This window comes from Falco peregrinus, chromosome 8, assembly GCF_023634155.1.
Source record: "Falco peregrinus isolate bFalPer1 chromosome 8, bFalPer1.pri, whole genome shotgun sequence".
Lineage (NCBI taxonomy): Eukaryota > Metazoa > Chordata > Aves > Falconiformes > Falconidae > Falco > Falco peregrinus.
This window is the reverse complement of record NC_073728.1, coordinates 11061891-11082285: the sequence shown is the minus strand read 5'-3', so window position 1 is coordinate 11082285 and position 20395 is coordinate 11061891. Positions and strand designations below refer to the sequence as shown.

At 39.9% G+C, this 20395-nt stretch overlaps 1 protein-coding gene across 3 annotated transcripts in view; it reads right to left on the bottom strand.

Annotated features, from left to right (window-relative positions):
• The window catches only part of ERBB4 (erb-b2 receptor tyrosine kinase 4), a 643185-nt gene that overhangs the window by 172949 nt on the left and 449841 nt on the right, over nt 1-20395 (bottom strand). For all 3 annotated transcript variants that reach the window (XM_055812936.1, XM_055812934.1, XM_055812935.1), the window contains exons 6-11: nt 15444-15562; nt 11480-11621; nt 9874-9987; nt 8120-8246; nt 2382-2455; nt 771-861 (exon numbers count right to left, since the gene is read on the bottom strand). In XM_055812936.1, coding sequence (XP_055668911.1) covers nt 771-861; nt 2382-2455; nt 8120-8246; nt 9874-9987; nt 11480-11621; nt 15444-15562 — 667 coding nt within the window. The remainder of the gene's footprint in view (nt 1-770; nt 862-2381; nt 2456-8119; nt 8247-9873; nt 9988-11479; nt 11622-15443; nt 15563-20395) is intronic.

Below are 20395 nucleotides of genomic sequence, written 5' to 3'. Positions count from 1 at the left end.
AATGATTATAATTGTTTTCCAGCTGTTACAAATAAAAATTGCTGCTTCAAAATAGAATGTTGGGCTGTGATTCAATCTCAAGGTTTCTCTGCTATTCATAGTCTGCTTGGGTTGCTACTTAAGATGCAGCAGAACCCCATGAGTGATGTATGGTATTTACACAACAGGAAACCAGGGGTTGTTGTATATATTGTTCAGGTACCTTCTTGTGCTTCCCCCATTATTTCTCACTGCATTTTCTTCTGTTCAAACCAATTATTCCATATGAGCTGTCATACGGAAATCTCTCTAGTGAAAATGGCACTACAAAGCTAACGTACACCCCAATTGCAAGGTATCTCTCCCATATAGTTATCTTTTATTGCTTCTTAAGACCACATTGTTCTTTGGGCACATCAGCCTGCACTTCCAAACACAACCATATACACTTCCTGAAAATGGGCCTAGGTTCTATTACTGCTACATTTTAAGTTATGTTTCGCATTCACAAGGTATTTTAAACCATGGAATGTACCTTCCAGACAATGAATTAATAGCTACAGTAATGAACCAAGACATTCTTTTTTTTTTTCAATCATTATGTTCAAAAGGTATTACCCATTATAAACAACTGATTAGCAAAGATACCGTTAATGAATACCTTGTTAACACAGAAAAAAATGTATCAATTTATGATGCCCTTCCCAAAGGATGTTGCATTCTGTGCTACTGAACAAAGAATCATTGAATTCTAATAAAAAATTATTCTATCAACAGAGGAAGTACCTTACCTATAGAGAGCTCTTCCACCGATAGTAACCAAGTTAGAAAACACCCTGAAATCTGTCATATTCTCAGGCCACGACTGTATGTTCAAATACCCTGAAGGAGAAAAAGGCAAGCACATGAATGTCAATGACTTCAGCCATAAAGACTGCTTTATCACATACGTGAGTTAGGACAGTGTTAGACTATAAACGAAAGACAGTGCTTGTTTGAGAAAAAGAAATAAATAGGTAATGAATGCTGCAGACTAATGCCTTTGAATTTATCAGTCTGCTCAACACTGTCTTCCCCAAGAAAGCAAAGGAGGAATTGTCACAGCAGCATTACATCCACTTTCAAGCCATAGTAGAGGGTGAACGTAAACACAGGCTGGAATCCTGCAAGGCCTCCTAGCCTCTTCTGAACAGCAGCAGCAGAAAAAAGTGAAGATTTGCCTGAATTAAGAACATTCTGTTTTAAAATGTGCTAGAGAAATAGGACAGAAATTGAGGGACCCATCATGATTCATTAAAAGATGACAAGACCTTCCTAGAACAATGAACTTGCATTTGTTTCTGAGTGTGTGTGAGAACTGTTCATCACCAGAGAGCATTCTCTGCGTAAGTATGTCAGACTACTTATTTTGTGTTACACACACCTCTACAAGAGTGCAGTTCCCTATGATTTTGATTCAGTACTGGACTGAAATGCTGTACAACTTTAAACATAGGGGTAATTCCACTTAAGTAGTAGAGCTCAGACTGTCAATTAGTGTGCTTAAGAATGGCAAATTACAGACACTCAGATGACAGCTTATTTTTGACATTAGTTAGGGAGATCATTTTTAATCCCACTGGTTTGGTAAAACACAAAACTTTTGAGAGGTGAAGCACATGTGAGAGAACTAATTTTAAATGCCAAACACTTGGTGAGATCCACCCAGCTACAATCATCCTGTAGTGTCCAAAGATTTTTTTGTGTGTGCATGAATTTTTTTTTTTTTGCACTTACCTATCTATACATAATCAGCAATCAACTGAGAACTCAGAGCTGTACTATCTTCCTCCTTGCTCCCCCCGTGGTTAAACAACAAGAAGATACAAGAAAACAAAGTACAGAGTTCTAGCTATATGATCCCAATGAAAAGTCACAAAGGGGAAAGACTACCACGCCACATATTACACATTTGTCTTTAAATTACAGAAGCTAATTTGCAGCAGCATCTTCTGTCAGACCAAGAGAAGTAGCTGCAAAACCAGATTGGCTTGTCTGTTTTTTTCCAAGGTGTCTTTCAAATGCATTCAGTTGAAGACAAGGGTTTCGCACATTTCAGCACCATTTTCCTCACCACTTTGCCAGCATGGGACCAAGACCCATTGCCCACCTAACAATAAAGTCTTGGTCTTCTGATTCTTGTGTACCCCAAACATAATGCACATTTTGTATTCATGAGCAAAGGACAACACAGTTGTGAATATCAACAGATACTAAAGTTGTTGTGTATTAATTTTTTAAAAAAATTACAGTGTGATGAGTGTAAAGAAAAAAGCACCTCTTGTTCTTTAGAAAACCCAACAAATTACAACCATAAATGCAAAGTGAGAAGTTCAGGTTATAGGAAATCAGAAGTGTGTTACCTGTTATCTCTCTCACTGTTTGGAAGATGTTTAATTTCTCTGGATTGATTGCAGCAATTGTGTGATACGGGTCTCTGAAAGATTAAAAGCACAAAATTTGATGCTCTAAGTAAAAAAAGATCAGGTTCTCAAAGCCATACCATGTAGAATGCATATTTCAGGAGGTCAACACCTTGCTTTTAGGCAATATATGTGCCAGATTTCTTCAGACTGTTTCTAACTTCTTCAGATTGTTGTTCCTGCAGAACCTGTGCTAACTTCTCCCAAGTCATCTTGAAGGAAAATAATGGCGCTTAGTAGCTTTAAGGTTCAAATGATTAATGTTTTAGCAAATATTTATGCTCATGGAAAATTAAGGGCTTCTAAACAACCATGAGTGACCTCCCTAAAGGAAAGATGAATTTTCAGTATTTTTTCAAGGAATACTAGCTCAAATAGTACAGTTGTGGTACTGTACTACCAGGACTAACAAACCCGCTATTGAAACAAGTGACAAGGTATAAGCAAAATAAAACCAAGAACATGCCAGCAATTCCTGACATGTGGCATTAAAAGGTACACTTTTTAGAAGGTGTTGGACAGGGGAACATCAAAAAGCACAGATCCTTGCCAAGCAAATTTGTCACCCGAGTAATGAAATACTCTCACCAAATGCAATTTCAAAGTTAAATATGCTACAGTGTAAACAAATGAAGCTGGCCTTGATGTTGAGAGTGCCATCATTTAGTGATTACCTGCCCCCCCCCCCCCTTAATTTTAAAGGAGTAAAGACTTTCTAGCTACTTAAGAAGCCAACTAGAAGCCTAATCCAAACAAAAATCCTTTAAAAATCCTTCTGTAAATGCTGTATTATGGTATTTTTGTGCGTTTTCAGACGGTAGAAAACACCCTCAGTAAATTTGGAGCATGCATTTCCATCTCTCCTCCTTCTGCTTTTCAAGGGACATAATTCTTGGAATTGGAACAGAGAGATAATCAACTAGGCTGTCTGGGGACAGGCCTCACAAGTCTATGAGGTAACAGACTGATGGGGTCACTTCTAACCATCCTGGAGGTGACCCCAGGTTAGCAGCAACACAATGAGATCTTGAATCTTAACATAAAGCCCAGTGGACCACAGAAGTATCCTATACACTAAATTTTAACAATATGGTGCTCTCAGCAAACTAGATAACAAGTTTTGACTACACAAGAGAAACACAGCACTTTGTTTTTAAAATGCATTATTACTAAAAAAGAAAAGACCCTTGCATGTAATAAACATGAGGTTGCTGAATTTCACTTCCAAATGATAAGTTAAAGTAGTCTTTAAAGATACAAATATAATTGCCCATTAATTTATTCAGGGTTCACAATAAGGTAACCAAGGGTAAAGAAATAAAAATAAAATGGAGGACAATTAAACATTTAAACCCCTTAAACAGCCAAATGCGTGATAAGTTTTATCAATATATAGAACTGTAGAACAATGCAGTCATCTTCTACCCTTCTTACTAGCAGAGCCAGGATTTTTCAGTAGAACAAGCACAGCTGAATTTTACAGCTCCAAGAATGAGAGTTTCAGTTCATTGTGAAACTGGAGATGGACAGCTAAAGGGAAGATAAAAAGCGGTGAGCACTGAGGGCTTCTTGTTCCTGCTGCAAGTCACAGGGGTGTGGTAAGGAAGGAGGTAGCATTTGCTGCTAGCTGGGGCTGTCCATCCTTTAAACTACAGCTCTCCTTGGTATATCCCACCCCTTCACACGCAGTGACACTAGCAGAAGGCAGCCTGGATTTTTAGCACCCTGTGGTGGTTTGACCCTGGCTAAACGAAGGTGCCCATCAAAACTGTCCTATCACACCCCACCTCAACTGGAGAGGGGAGAGAAAATATAACAAAAGGCTCGTGGGTTGAGATAAAGACAGGGAGGTCACTCAGCAATTACCATCATGGGTCAAACAAACTTGACTTGAGGAAAATTTATTTAATTTATTAGTAATCAAATCAGAAAAGAACCACCTTCCTCCCACCCCTTCCTTCTTTGCAAGCTTAACTTAATTCCTGATTTCTCTACCTCCTTCCCCTGAGTGGCGCAGGGGAATAGGGGTTACGGTCAGTTCATCACTTGCTGTTTCTGCTGCTCCTTCTTGCTGCCCCAGTGCAGGATCCCTCCCATGGGGGACAGTTCTCCATGAACTTCTCCAATGTGAGTCCTTCCCACGGGCTGCAGCTCTTCATTAACTGCTCCAGCGTGGGTCCCTTCCGCAGGGCGCAGTCCCTCAGGAACAGTCTGCTCCAGCCTGGGTCCCACACGGGGTCACAAGTCCTGCCAGCAAACCTGCTCCAGCCTGGGCTTCCCTTGGGTCACAGCCTCCTTCAGGCATCCCCCTGCTCCTGTGTGGGCTCCTCCCCAGGCTGCAGGTGGGGATCTGCTCCACCGCAGACCTCCCTGGGCTGCAGGGGCACAGCCAGCCTCACCGTGGGCTTCACCAGGGGCTGCCAGAGAATCTCTGCTCCGGCACCTGGGGCACCTCCTGACCCTCCTTCTGCACTGACCTGGGGGCTGCAGAGTTATTGCTCTCACATAGTCTCACTCCTCTCTTCTGCTGGCGCAGGTGTGTGGGTTTTTTTCTTTTCCCCTTCTTAATATGCTATCACAGCGGTGCTACCACTGTTGCTGATGGGCTCAGCTTTGGCCTGCAGCGGGTCTGTCTTGGAGCTGGCTGGCTTTGGCTCCACTGGACACGGGGGAAGCTTCTGGCATTTTCTCACAGAAGCCACCCCTGTAGCCCCCCCCCCCCCCCCCCGCCCCCCCAGTTACCAAGACCTTGCCATGCAAACTCACTACACACCCCAACCAGAAGAAAACAGTAGCAAGAAGGCTGCACCCGACCTATACAGGTCCCACCCATTTCCTAGCCAGCGTGCCTTCTGTCCCAGGCAGCAGCTATGTATTCTAATGAAGATCACCTTATCCACACACTTCAGCAGAGCTTTACCTTAGAAGAATGAGTACTACTGCCTCACCGAAATTTAGGTCTACCGTCATCCCACTTATTTTCTGGACACTACTTAAAGCCAATTCATAACTATCTAAGTTATATATCAACTACTATAAATAATTCTGCCTAAAATCAATTCATAATTATATATACAGTTTTAATGTAAGTTATTACAAATTCACAAAGAGTTGAAGTTCAAGTACTAAGGAAAGGGAAAGACAGGCTACAGAATCACAGGATCAAAAACATGACAGGATCAATTGTAATAGCACAGTTCCCAATGAGGACAAACACAAAAAATCCACTCAGCATTTTTCACTGAAGTTATTTTCTGCCACTACAAATAATCTTTCAATTCCCCACAGAGAGCTCGACTTTAAGTCCCTAAAATTTGAAACAGTGAAAATTCATTCTTTAAAAGCGGCAGTTTATTCTGAGTAAACAAATCTGTAACAGAAGTTTAACTACAAGTTGGAGTGGAAACAATGTATTCTTGTTGTTGCTCTCTACTATCAATTTATATAACGAACTACTTGTACAGCTAGTGTCATTTTTTTAATTTCCTTTCTGTATTATTGATTTGCAAGATGTAACAGAAATTTTAAACAAAAAGAAATATAAAGTTATTTTAATTAATTCTCAAATCTTCTTCTCTTCTTTGAATACCTACTGCTATAATTTATGCTGTGGAAAAAATTAGGATTGCAGAACTCAGTGTCTTCTTAAGATTCCTTGGAATGAGTTTTCTTCATAAAGAATTAGAGACAAAGTGCTATAGTTTCAACATTACATGTCCTAGGTTTGTATTATTCTATTAGAACAAAATATTTTAACCCTCTGCTTTTATAGTCTGTAATTTATATAATTTTCAGACGAATACTCATCTCCTAACTTTGCCGCTAATACAACTTTTGCAATAAAAGCAGTTCTAATACTCAAAATTACATTTAATGTAGTGCACTGGAATAATCCACACAGAATTGCTCGTGTCCTCTAGCTGCTTGTCTTGCATTTACCAGGTACTTCCTGTCCTGTGAGATCTATACAGATTTACATCCAGCCTCACAGTTGGTCATCTGCCCAGATCAGAAAGAATGATGACCTGAGCACTGACTCTTGTTTGACCTTCTCCCAGGGTTCAACAAGTTTGAAGCAGCGTTTCCTTAAACCACTTGAACCAAAGTCCTTCTTCCTCCCTATGCTACATTAACCTTTCACACTCGCTGCTGGAGAGATGAAACCAGCTACACAGTCAAAGCTCACATTTCTGGCCTTTTGAGAATCACTGAGCTCTAGGGCCCCACTGAAGTGGATTTTCAACCGTCTCTCTCATGGCTGGAGTAAAGCTGCAGGTGAAGCATTACAATCAATCACTATATCAAAACAAGGAAACAAGTAATTTCTTTCCACCTCACCTAGCAGGGAAATTTGAGCCCAGCAACCTAGTGTCAAGCACCTAAGAATATAATCTAAACATATCACAATCTATAGAAAGACTAAAGAAAAATCTGATGGCACTACTCATGCCAGAATTCCATTACAGATCAATCTGCAGATGTTCAGTTAATCACGTTTTTGCTACACCACAGAGCTGCAAACATGGAGCTGGTTTGGGAACTGTATTTAAGATATCAAATCTTGACAACCAGTTGCAAAGAGTGTTGAAAGCTCTGAGGAACCTAAAAAGCAAGTGAAAATTTGAAGCCTACGCAGTGGTCGAAGCAATTGAGTACTTTACACTGTTAATGCACCACAAAATATCTGCCTACTTACTGCAACAAAGGGGCAAAAGGGTTTAATCTTATTTGTATATTTTGAGGATTTTGATCATTTTAATAGGTCCAAAAATACCTATGTGTCACATGTAATTTGCCACAACTGATTACAACATGAAGGCTTGAGTTAGTAAGAAGACACAATCATATGCTTGTTCTCTTAATGACAGAAAGAATACAATGCAAGAAAGCGGCTAGTTGCATCAGATGACCTCACCTGACCATCAGAACAGAGAATATCTGTCTTCCCTGGACACACCCCACCCTTGCAGCATTTGCACCACGCATTCACCTTTGCTACAATTGCAAACACACACTGCACCAAACAGTAAACAGCAAGGCACTAGTTGCCTGGCTTCTACATCTTTCTTTAGAAGGAGACATTGATGAGACTTTCAAATACTGGTTCTGTACCTCCACATCTTTAACTGTTATGAAGACTTATTCAATATATAGCCATATTTAAACCAAAATACACAAAACTCGCTGGTATTTAAATCCACTATCGCTGCAATTGAAACTGGAATACATGCTTTAAAACTGATTAAAAAGAGGGCAGCTTTTTTGCATGTATATGCAGTGACAGCCACCCAGGCTATGACAACTTATGTTAGGTGAGGCACTCTCTCTGCACATTCTGCACCTTAGACTGCTGGTCAAACAAAATTTAGAAACAACCCAAAGGAAGGTAACTTTCCTTTCTCCCTTCTGTTCTCTAATCAGCCATTATTCTAAGCCAGCAGCAAGGATCTCGTAACATAAGATCACAGCTCTCTCTTCTTTCTGGCACAAACAGCCTTCCTTTTCCTACAGGCTGAATCATAAGAATCAAGGTAAGGTTCCTTCATAATGGAAGGCAGAAAACTACTTTCTCCTGCGTCTGCTATTCCGTAAAAGAAGGCTGCAGCCACCATTAAGAGGTGGATGCAATTTGTTTCAGCTGGCACCATCACATAACGTCTTAACATTTTGTCACTTACCCATGAATCCCAGTAACAAGGAAGATAAGGTTGCCGTTGATCTTGGTACAGTTTATGAACTTGTCGATGTTGCTGGAATCCACTGTCTGAGCTGACACTAAACTCCCTGTTCCAATGCCATCACATGCTGCCAAAACAAGGAGTTTGTGTAAAGAACTAGGAAATACAATTACTAAATCAGAACATGTTGGCCTTCTAGACAAGAGTCTTCATTTTTTTCAGAGATAAAGCAGCACAGAGGTGTCAAAATGGCACCCTTTACCCATAGTCCCAAAGAAGCATGTGCTGATTTAAAACAAACAATAAGCTAAAGTGCCTGCCACAGAAGGACATTTTGGCACACAGGTATTTCACGTGGGATCTAAAGGCCAGTATGAACCACACTAAATCCCACTCAAGCCAGCTGAAAACAGACGGTTGATAATTTAGCTCAGACTAGCCTGGTGGCCATGCCATTTATTTGTGCACTACTTACTGCAGAACCTGAGGGGTCCTGACTGCTAGCACAAGAGGTCCCCTTTGCTCCGGTGGATTTGTGAACTTAACCATTCACATGCCATAAGGTCATTTAGAAAGGGCATAAAAATAATTCTTTACTCACTAACCCAACAAAGAACTTGCTGGGGCCTGGAGAAACTTTGGTACCCAGTGAGGAAACTTCTCTGAGTAGCCTTTCTATGTAATTTAGTTGCATTTTCTGGGACACATGATTCATCCAGGAACAAATCCTTCATGACTTCCATCATGTAATGAAACCTGTGTCCCTAACTGGGCTCCTCTAATGGCAACTACCAGCAGTACACCTGAATCTTTTACAAACACGTGATAACTTTACTCCTCAGAGTAAGGCTACGGAGCTCGACAGGAACACTATGCGTGTCTTTTAATGCATAAAACTACCTATCCAGCTAAAAAGTTATTTAGTGCAATTAGGTTAAAGGGCTGGACATTGACTTCACTAAAAATCCAGCATGTCAGTACCCTACTTTGGCAGAGATCTCTGTGTTTGACTGTTTCAGCCATGTGGAATGACTGTTGATTCACAGAGTTTTTTAGTAGCTTCATTGTGCATTTTCTTCCAGATATGGCTTCCACTAGGACTGAAATTTGGCATAAGCCCACAAGGGAAAACTGATGATGCTTTGCTAGTGAGACCTTAAAGCAGGGAGCAGGAAGTCTCCTTAGTGGAGCTTGGGACAGCAAAGTAACTTATAGATTTCAGTCTTCTCAACAGCACTATCACTGAAAAACTTCTAATCCATGTTTTAGACACTTAGAAAGGAGGTAGAAGATTCTAGGAAAACAGAAAGATTTAAAAACCAGGAAATAAATGGAAACATAAAGTTGTACTGACAGGTATGAGACATACCATACATTGCAGCCAGGGCTTTAGTATGCCCCTTTCGGAATGACAAAAGGGCAGCTCTAAAATACCTCCAGGAAATACTTGTCATTAAAATAACATAATAAAGAATACTTTCAGATTTCTCTAAAACCAACAGAGAAATCCCTTTCATTTTTATCTAAACAAAAGTGATTGGTTTGGTTATATTACCATTACAACATAACAAATTTTCATTCTATTGTATATAATTCAAACAGAGCCTACATATCTCAAAGTTCTGTGGGTACCCAAAGGCTACTAATATTCTACAACATACTCATGAAGTGTATTTCCTGCCACAATAACACCCTGCTCTGCTCTACTACAGCACAGATTATATTCAAGAAAATAATACTGAACTACTGCCTACCTTTAGGACAAATGTCTGTGCAGGGCTTGCACATCTTAATACCATTTTCTTCAACCTCCATCTTGGAGCTCGGACATGCACGGACACAAGAGCTAGAATCCACCACAAAGTTGTCTGAAAAGAAAAAGAAAATATTGGCAGAAAATGAACCACTAAACTAAATAGTACCAGGACACATGGTTTTGGACTCTGTGTCAATGCTTATTATTAATTACCTCAGCAATTTACATTAACATTTAATATTCAGTGTTTTTAGAAGTGTAGAAGTAAGCAAATTAGGCATGTTTTTGGAGACTTAAAACAGTCCAGGAATTGTCAAGCCTGATCTCCCCTCCTCCCCCAATTTGGTTTTACTATTATTTGTAGTAAAAAAGCTACAATAATCGGAGAGAAATAAAACAAGATGCTCCTCCCTGTCTCTTTCAAATTCATACAAATATATACATCTGGGACAAAACACTGCACAAGACAATGACAAGTATTTCAATTTTGCCTTGTAAAACAACTGTCAAAGAGGATATAGACTGATCCTACCTAACTGAATGTTTAATACTGTCAAGAAAGGGAAAAAAATAAATTTCAGCAAAGTATTTGGACAAAGAATCATATCCCTTAAGTAGTGTATGGTATACAAGTTTTGTAAAAAATTCTTGCTTCAAAATATCCACCACTATTACAGACAGAACTAAGCCTTGACAGCCTCAGCCTGCTGTCAGTCTGAACTTCTCCACGGAGATTCAAAATCTGGATTTTGGTTTGGGTTCAATTATGGTTCCATTTATGACAAATTACCCATCCTTTTATATGTAGTTCATGCATAAAATAATTGGTGCACAACAGAACTGTAAACCTTGGTGGGAGTGAAAGGGAGAGCAAGAATACTGTCCCCCATATTTTTCTTTCGAACTAAAACATCAGTATCAAAGACTATGTAAGCAATGACCCCCTAATTTTTTTCGTTACTTATCATCATCTGTCTGGTATCTCAGAAGCATGTGTTTTTTACATGCATGGGATTAGTCTTTTTTTAACTCCCTCTTCCCCTCTAATTTTACCCCAGAGTTTTAAGACTGCATTGTTGTCAGTATTGCATGGCTTTTCCTCATTGAGACAGAACTGCTTGGAAAATATTTGTGGCAACTTTCTATCAAATCATCATTATTCCAAGTTAAAAAAAGGGCATCACTATAATGAAAGCATCTGGTGCCAGGTAGTATTGGTGGGGGACTGTTATGTTTTAGAAACAGAAATTTACACCCTTTTACAATCCCACTATTTTAACAATTAATTTGGAAATTTACAAATGCTGATCTAAAGCACATATGTACAAAGTGGTGGTCATGAAAACAGAAATCTAGTGAATTCCCTTTCTTTAAGAAAATTACTATAGTATAGGAATGCTTGGGAAGCATCAGCAACCCAGAATGTCACAGCCTTTAGTTAACACGTGACTGAGTTATTCCAGGCTGCAAGGAATCATGTATGGAGTGATTTGGGATACTGCAGTAAGTCCTTAGCTCTCATTCTCTCATTGCTTTGTAAGGCTCCTGAAATGCAACTCGAACTTGCCATCACTGCAGGAAAAGGCAGCTAACACAGCACTTACGTGGGCACTTTTTGACACAAAAAGCCCCATAGGTGTACTTGGCATTGTGATTATGCTCCAGTTGGAAGGTGGTAGGATTGTATACAAAAGTCTGGGGGCACTGCGTGACACATGCACCACTATCATTGAAATTCATACAGGCCTGCAAAACAAGGAAGAAAAAAAAAATTAAATTAAATCATATAGCTGCTTCTGGTATGTTTGGTGTTTTCTGTTGTTTGGGATTTTTTGGGTTTTGGTTTTTTTTTTTTTAATACAGTCTTGATTGTTCAAGCTTGCTGCAACAGTAAGGAACATGATAGTTATCCAAGCTTCATTTTGGCTACTTAGATTTCTTGCTAGGATCTTGGCAAATACATGACTTATAAAAGGGGGCTTACTGAGCCCCCTTAATTTGAAACAGTTGACTGTTACAGCACTTCCTACAAAAACATATGACAACCGTAATTTGTTTCATAGCTATTGTTACGACTAGCAATCAACTAGTTCACAACTTGATAGAACATTCTAAAACTGCCATAAGTGAACAGCTATTCATCATAGTCAGTCTAAACAAATGCTAATGACTTTTTCAAAGGTCCAACCTTTAGATTTCTTACAGCATGAGTCCATGGTCCAGCTAAAAACTGAAATTCCCAATTAGAAAGCAGAGGGGTAAGAACTTCTTTTGAGCTAGCACAGGAGGGGGTCATTTCCCTAAGTGGCAAGTTTAACAAGGTCAGTTGCTTCACACACTGAGAAAAGAAAATAGGACTTTGTATCACTTAACATTCAAGCTCAGCCACCCACAGCTGACAGAGGACAGGGCCCTGACAAATGAAGAGGCAACTGTGTGGATAAGGGAAGTAACGGTATGCAGGGAAAATAATTGACCATGCAAGGCTGATAATTAGTCATAGAAAACCCCCACTGATTTTTACATTCCTTATCACCACACATCATGTCTGTGGTTTTAACCACAGTTTATAATATGCTGTTGGAGTAATAGCCACAAAGCATACCATAAATGTCGAATTTCCTATGAATATGAAAGCTGTAGCCTGGCTTGGATCCCTCTAGCAGTTAAGCAACCACTGTGACTGGATTCTGCTTCCCCACTAACCTGTCTTCCAGAAGGCAGGTTTTGCTTTAGAAGTTTTAGTCTAGGGATGAATCCTTCTGTTATTTTCCAGAAGGATTAAAAAATACAGGTGCTTTTGAATCTTTATAGAGTCAATAAATATACCAACATGTGTGTCCTGTCTCGTCTCCTCCCCTCCAGGGCAGGGACTGAAAGAAGAGTGAAAAAGATTGCTCTGCTGCTTTTACTAACAGTCCTTATCTCTACCCAGATCAGAACCAGCAGGACTGAGGGAGGTTACTTGTCAGGTCTGAAGATTTCAGAAGGGAGAGGCTAATAATGTAACCAAGGGAGAAGGACAAAATTTGCTGCTCAAAGGGACAAACAGGACTTCCACGATGAAGGCACTGTCCTATATGAAGCATGAGCTAAGCCAAACTGCTGATTCTGTCTTTTCTGGTTCTTGAAAATGCATATTACAAAACCAGTCAATTTCTCACAGAACCAGTTGGGGTTTATTTCCCCTTAGAAAGATAAATACAGTCAGTTACTTCTTTACTAAGAACTGGATGGGATGGGAAGTCCAAAGAACAGGGTTTATTACTTTTCTGGTGCCACTGGGCACTCAACCAGGCCCTCCTATGAATTTCAAATTTTAGATCCAGTTTGGTTTTGAATGCAAGATAAGAACATCTCTAGAACTTTGTTTTAGCATGTTTGTTTGCAGTTATGTTGGATGATTATTGTCTTGCTTTTAGAACTGAATATGCAAATGATTGTATGGCACCATATGGAGGAGGATGGATTAATTTTATCTAGAAATACTAAAACCATATTTACAAGAAGATGCTGTTGCAAGCTGCCATAATACGCTAAAGGATTTGTAATGCTTCATAAACTGTACTTTTGCTTATTAATGAATACTAATATAGTTCGTTTTCTCACACATTTTTTACATCTGCTGTTGACTTTAAAGGTTCTCCATGACGTACATGACAATCCTCTGATAAAGGTTTAGCAAATTCATAAAGTAAAGCACACCAACACTCTCTGGAGAGATGGCACTTCTCAGGAAAACTCATCTAGAAGATTTGGGAACTTTTAATTTATGACTATAATGCTCTGTATACATTTGTAATTACTTCGATAATATATGCAAACTTCTAGCATTTGGTGCTAAATGCCACTAATTTGTGATGAAAGCACTGGAAGATACACAGAGAAAAAAACCAAAGTTCTGTATCTCAGCTGAAAGCTAAGCACAGTTGTCTATAGCCTAAAGGGTTACACTTTTCACCCAGTGTGTTCTAAGCAAGTAATGACTAGTCCTGAAAATTGCCAGACCCCTGCTGAATTTCTTTTACATTGCTCTTGGGCTAGAAGTGAATGAGAATAAAGCCCTGGGTGCTTCTCTGCTGGATCAGAACAAACATACTAGTTGATTTTTAGCATACATATTTCCATAACTGCCATAATTCAGTCAGTCAAACTCATTTTCTTTCAGAATGCAGTATTACAGAACTTATGCTGCAAATAACTTGTCCTTAACCTTTTAAAATGGACACACATCAACACATCATCTTTGAGGATGTTCCTCAACAGTCATACGGGAATAACTACTGCATTTTTTTCTCTTTCCTTTTCTTATTTAGATTGTACTTGACACAGGAAAAAATGTTATATTCCCCATCTCCTTAGTTCAAAGCCAACACAGAACTTCCAGTGAGTTGTGTGCTTGTGTGCTGAATACCTACTTGTGCAAAGCCCCAGCCACAAAGAACAGCTTTATTAAAACCTGTTAGCAGTTAAGTCAGACCATCACTGCATTTCATCAGCAATGAAAGAATAGCATTTAGAATGAGTTTTTGAAGGACAACACCTACCACTATCAAATTTTAACTGAACAGAGAGCAAGTTTTAGGTCCAGCCAGGAAAACATTCATTTTTCCTGGTTCATTATGATTCACTTGCCTACACTACCATCTCCTACACACCTGCAATTTTCCATACCATAAGATCCCTCCTCCAAATCCTATCTGACAGACTTTAAGAGGAGCCTACTCAACATTGTAGATATTTGTCTCTTCAATCACTTGGGTACCTTTGAAAATCCAACTCTCTATGCACATTCAAGTTCTATGGTTCTTTAGGCCTAGGTTTGCTTCCCCTGAAAACATTAGCAAAACTTGTCTCTGGAACCCAGTGTGATGAGCTACATTTTTTTTTTAAAAAAAAAAAATCAGTGTTGGATTCTGAGGCTGCTTACACAATTATAAATAAAAGACTACAAACAAGACAATTTGTCAAAATGCCTGCATGTTCAGATTGTCTATTATTTTTAAGGAAAAAAGTTAGCTTTTTCTCTTCTCATCTCAAGGACACATAGTAGCATGCATTTGAGGTAGAGTATTTTGGAAACCACTTTCCTTCCATCTCCACTAAGAAGCATGCCCAGTAAAAAAGCTGAATTTAAATGAGGTCTGGCAGTAATAGGGAACACCTTTCACAGAGAAGCTAAATTGCATTCTTGACTTTCAAATAAAAAGCACATACAGCAGTAATAAAAGCCATGCTCAAATGTAATGATAAATACTTCTAAAATTCCCTATCACCTCTAAAAGTTAATTTTAGAAAAGCAAAAGATAAAAATCACAGAGATTAGCATATTAATGGTTCCCAATCTGTATTTACAAATCTCATAAATCTGTTAATGGGTAATATTAAGTAGATAAGTGATGTTAATATAATGCAAAAAAATATTAAATGCTAAAATTTGCAGTGTAAATCTGGGAGTGTGCATGCAATACATTAAAAGGGACAAAACTGTGAATTTCACAGATTAAAGCATCAAGAATTTGCAGAGTGACTGCCAGGAACAAGAAAAATGAGAAATCTCACACATACAAAGCAATCAGTGTCTTTAGGTCCAGAACAGCCTCCAGCGCATTCCCGGTGGCAGCAGTCACTGACGTAGGGCCCATAGCACCGTCCATCACACTGCTCTGCACACACTGTCTTCGTTACTAGGAGGAGGCAGGAAAAATTGTCATGTCAGAATCAGAACCAAGGAGAGAGCTCTCCAGCTGCACACTGAGGAAAACAACAAACAAAACAGCATACCGAAAAAAACCCTCAAGTTTTAAGGCAATTGCTTCAATGGTACTGGCCACTTGTATCTTCTCGAATCCTTCACAATATCCTATTCAGAAACATACATGTTGTTCAAGGACTGCAGAGGAAGGATTTTTAAGATGTTTGCTCTTATCCTTGGATATTTGGGTGTTTCAGATAGAATGTTATTTTCAAATTACCAGCTTTTGTAAACAGCTGATGGAAACCTATGAAAAAAACCCCCACAAAATAACAGAAGAGCTCATCAGTTCCATGTGAGTTTTCCCACCATGAAGAACAGCAACACTGAGTAAATGAGTGAAATTCAGAGTAAGGCCAGCAATCTCAGAGCCAAATGCTGTTCTTGATGGCAATCTGTTTGACAAATAGGCAATGAGATAAAAAAAACAGAATACAACTTGTAGATTGGAACACATTTGGAAACACCACTTACCTTTTCTAAGTAACACAATCCAGCCTCCATTCACAGGGATACAACTATATTCTACCAACTGGAAAGCAGAGTGATTTAAGTGGTACCACACTACTGTACCTCAGGGCTTAGCCTTGTGCAAAGAATGGTCAACAAGTGGAGCACCTTCCTCCCCTCACTTGGCTATAGCCTCTATCTTTATTTTATGGAAAAAGAAATTAATGTTATCTGCAGGACTATACCAGCTAGCACATACAGAATGCCAGGAAGCTGTGCTGTCAGCTGTCTTTTGATAAAAGCAGGGACGTTACACTTCTGTAATTAACCTTTACCATTTATTTTGTTAAAAGCATTTAACTACTTCTCTACAGAAAACACTTTCCAAGAAGCCAGAGAACACAAAATTCCACCCAATTTTCTGCTCAATTCTACTATTTAATTTATTGGTAACTCCTTTATAAGTATTGTCTAAACCAAATTCCCTGCACTACTTGCCAGAAATACTTAAGGTAATGCCAAAGCTTCTTGATATACAGAGTATTTATTTAGGACATAAAAATGTAAATAACCAAAGAGAATCATCATTTATAATCTACAGAATAAAGTGATGCACTTTCAGAGTAATACCATCTTGCTGATACCAGAGGCAAACCCCCAGACAGAAAACACTTTCATGCCTTATGCAATCTAATTTAAGGAATAAGAGAAATTTCTGTAAATGCATTTGCTGTCAACAGAGCTAAAGAAACAGATTTAAAGGATTTCTTTTTTTAAGTAACAGTATTGATAACCATTAAGGCAGATATATGAAACAGTGACATATGTTAAGCAGAACATATGTTGCAGTATGCCACCACCATACCATTAGCTGATAGGAACAGTCTTACGTCATGAAAATGACTGAAGACCTCGTTTAGTCAGTGACTGTATACTGTTTTCTGCCAGTTCAGAAACTGGTCCATAGTGCCTTGATTTGCAATGGACTGTACACCACCTGCTTTGACCTCAAAGGGAGCCGAAGCACAGATTTATCCTGACTTGATAGAGGACCCTGTTTGCCAGAGGCTCCCTCCGTCAGTTCAGAGGCACAGAAGCAAATGACATTCATTTCCTTCCATTCTGTGACCCAAACCCTCTCTGTTTACCTGTGTCACTCCTCAGACAGGGAGTAACCCCCAAGCCAAGGGGGCACCATCCAAATGCTCTGCCTCCTTTTTACACAGCAAACATTCCTCACCACACATACCTCATTTTTTAAAATGACTGCTCCTCCACCACCACTTTCTGCCTCGCTAGCTAGTGTCACCACAGCCAGCGGAAGGACAGACCCCAAAAGGCCACGCACCCATGTACCAAACTGTTCCTCATGGCAGCAGCATGGCGGGCACTAAAATGGCTGCAGCAGCATGGCGGGCACTAAAATGGCTGCCCCGCCACTGAGCATGCTCAGTGCCCCCTTCCAGAAGGTTCAACAGACAGAGGGTGCAGTGTCTGCGTTCCCCTCACCATGACCACCCCACCTGTCACATCCTAAAAAATTGCAGTGCACCAGTAGCATATTTCCTTTTTCTTTAAAAAAAAAAATATATATATTCACTGGCAGGATGCTGTTAAAAAGCATTTTTCACTGTTGTTCCACAGCAAGTTAATGCTTTCTTTAAACTTAGGAAGTTTTGGTGTAAAGCACCTCTGTGCAGACAATTAGCAGGAGCCAGGTAATTAAATAAATTATAATTTATTTACCTCAATGCCAGCTGCTGTAGAGAGTGGGCCAAGATGTCTACTATCACCTGGCAGACTTTTAAAAGGGCAAAGAGGCCGAGGCCTGGCAGCATGGCCTGTTCCAACAGCCGCAAGAGGTATTGGGAGCCCTCCACCACTGCCCCCCAAAACCAGGCCCTGAGGAGGCGAATCCTCTGCCTCAAGGGGAGGGGAGGCCTGCGTCCGCCATGCCTGGTGTCCGCACCCATAAACCACACTGACCACCCCTGGCACGTTTAAAAGAGGCACGATCTTCTTCTCACCTCACAAGCTATTATTTATAGTGAGCCCTAGGCTGCATAATTTTAACAGTGGTGGAGAGCAAGCTCCAACACCACCAATGGATTTAAGCAATTTACTGACTGCTTTTCAGCAGTTTTTGCACTATTAGGCTAGCACAAAATCATCCGAATTCTTCACCCTCCTCTAGAGCCCCACAGTAAGGCTTTTGCAACGTATAAAGTTACAGGTGTTGTAGTTTTTGTTTTTTTTTTTTTTAAAAAAAAAAAAAACCCTACCTTTTTAAGAAATGACTACAATTTATTCCAGAGCATGTTTCCTCTTCCAAAAAAACCAAGAACATCCCCTGCAGCAAGGCTGCCCTGGGGGGATATGGCCCCCTTTTCAGCACAATACTTAAACAGAACACCTTCAAAACGTATACTCTGCTTACGATTAGGCACCAGCTTAATGAAGGCCTCTGCCATGCTGTTCAGGATAGGGAGCATTTTGAGTTTTCCTGAAGACTAGGAAGTTATAAAGTGGTTTGCAAAAGTTACTATTAGGAAGGGTTTGCTGCTGTTCTTCCCTAATTGTTTATTTTGCTGGGAAAGCAAACAATGCCAACAGAAATGCCAACATTTCATTCTAGGAAAAGGCCATGACATACTGTATTTATCTTCTGGTTCATTGCATGCTGTATTTGCATTATAACTGCTATTGAGGGTCCAGCTCTGAGGAGGACCTGTCAGATATCTTCAGTGGCACCCTGTACGGAGACAGAAAAAAGCTTAGTGGGCTCTGAATATTTTTAAGGACTCATATTCAAGACAGTTTCCAATGAAGGGTTTTCCCCAAACCAAAACAAACACAACAATATGTCTTGTATGAAGTCCTGAAACAATCTGATTGCTCACATTCCAATCAACGTTAACTCAACAGTTCAGCTTTCTGCAATCATTATCATGTGGTAACCCTACAGAAAATGCACACATCTGCAATGGTTTAAAAAGACAGTAAGCCTTTTCTCCCAAAACTTCCCCCCAAATACCATAAAGTGATTTTATAGCTGTGACTCAGGACCTGTCTAAAAGAGGGAAATGTAAAGGTAAATATCACCCAAAATATCAAACTGTATGTTCAGGCTAATGAATGTTGGTGGGTGGCTCCTAGAGGGGACATGTGGCTCAAGAAGTTGCTTAGAAGAGAGTGGGGACAGATGGCAGGGAACTTGGCAGCAGCTACAAACAGGCAGCATCAAATGAGAGGAACTCTGCTGCAAGCTGAGAGAAGAGTGGAGCAACAACCTCTTCCTCCTGCTACCTAGTGTGGAGTCTGTTCACAGGGGAGCTGATAGACAGGGGTGATCAGGACCCCCCACATCACACACTTCCAGACACACACATGAGATCCAGGAGTTCTGGGCTGGGACCCCAGAGGCATTTTAGGTGCCAGATACTCATTTCTTCACCCAGCATAACTGTAAGGATAACCTTCACTAATTGCAGCTGAGGCCACAAGTTTCAAACCACATTCTTGAGGGTCAGGACAACTACCCACCCTGATGCCTGCTGACAGTTTGTGGGATCCCAAGAGATCTGAGGATTCAGCTGCAAAGAACTATCACACTCAGGTTCAGGACAGCAAAGGAGAGTGGCAAACACCAATATCTTGAGAAAGCATGCCATGTGTCGGGATGGGTTTCTGGGGGAATGTGGAACAGTGACTGTCAACCTCTACTAGTATTTCACTGCGATATAGCCATAAACTGTGTTGGAAACAGGGTGTAATGGGCACTTCATACATGTGTGCAATTAATTAGTCTCTCTTATTGTTTCACTTATTCATTAATTATGTTGGGAGTTATGTCACAATGGAAAAAATGGGAAGTAACTGAAATCAATGAAGAAGTCTTACGAACATGCAAAATTATTAGAGAAATACAAGGATTTTAATTAAAGATGCTGGCTCCAAGCAAAAATGCTGGGTTATCCTGATTGATCTGAGTTGCTGGTTCAGCTCCCTGTCTCCTCCACCAGGCTCCCACTTGCCTTTTTCAGCTCTAATTGGGTACTTACTGTATTGGCACCTTCTTTTTCTCAGCAACATCAGCTGCACAAAGGCTTTATAAATACAATTATGCTCAGGCTGAACTTCTGTACGCATACAGAGTCATGAGGCGTTTTACATTTGCTGACTATTTATGTTTTGGGGTTGATTTAAAGGGTATTTGCCTTTTTGCATTCCCTTAGTTGGGCCTATATTTTAACTTAGATTTTTCTCTTTTGTTTCAGTTACATTCCTCCAGGAAAAAGTGAATAATCTGCCATTT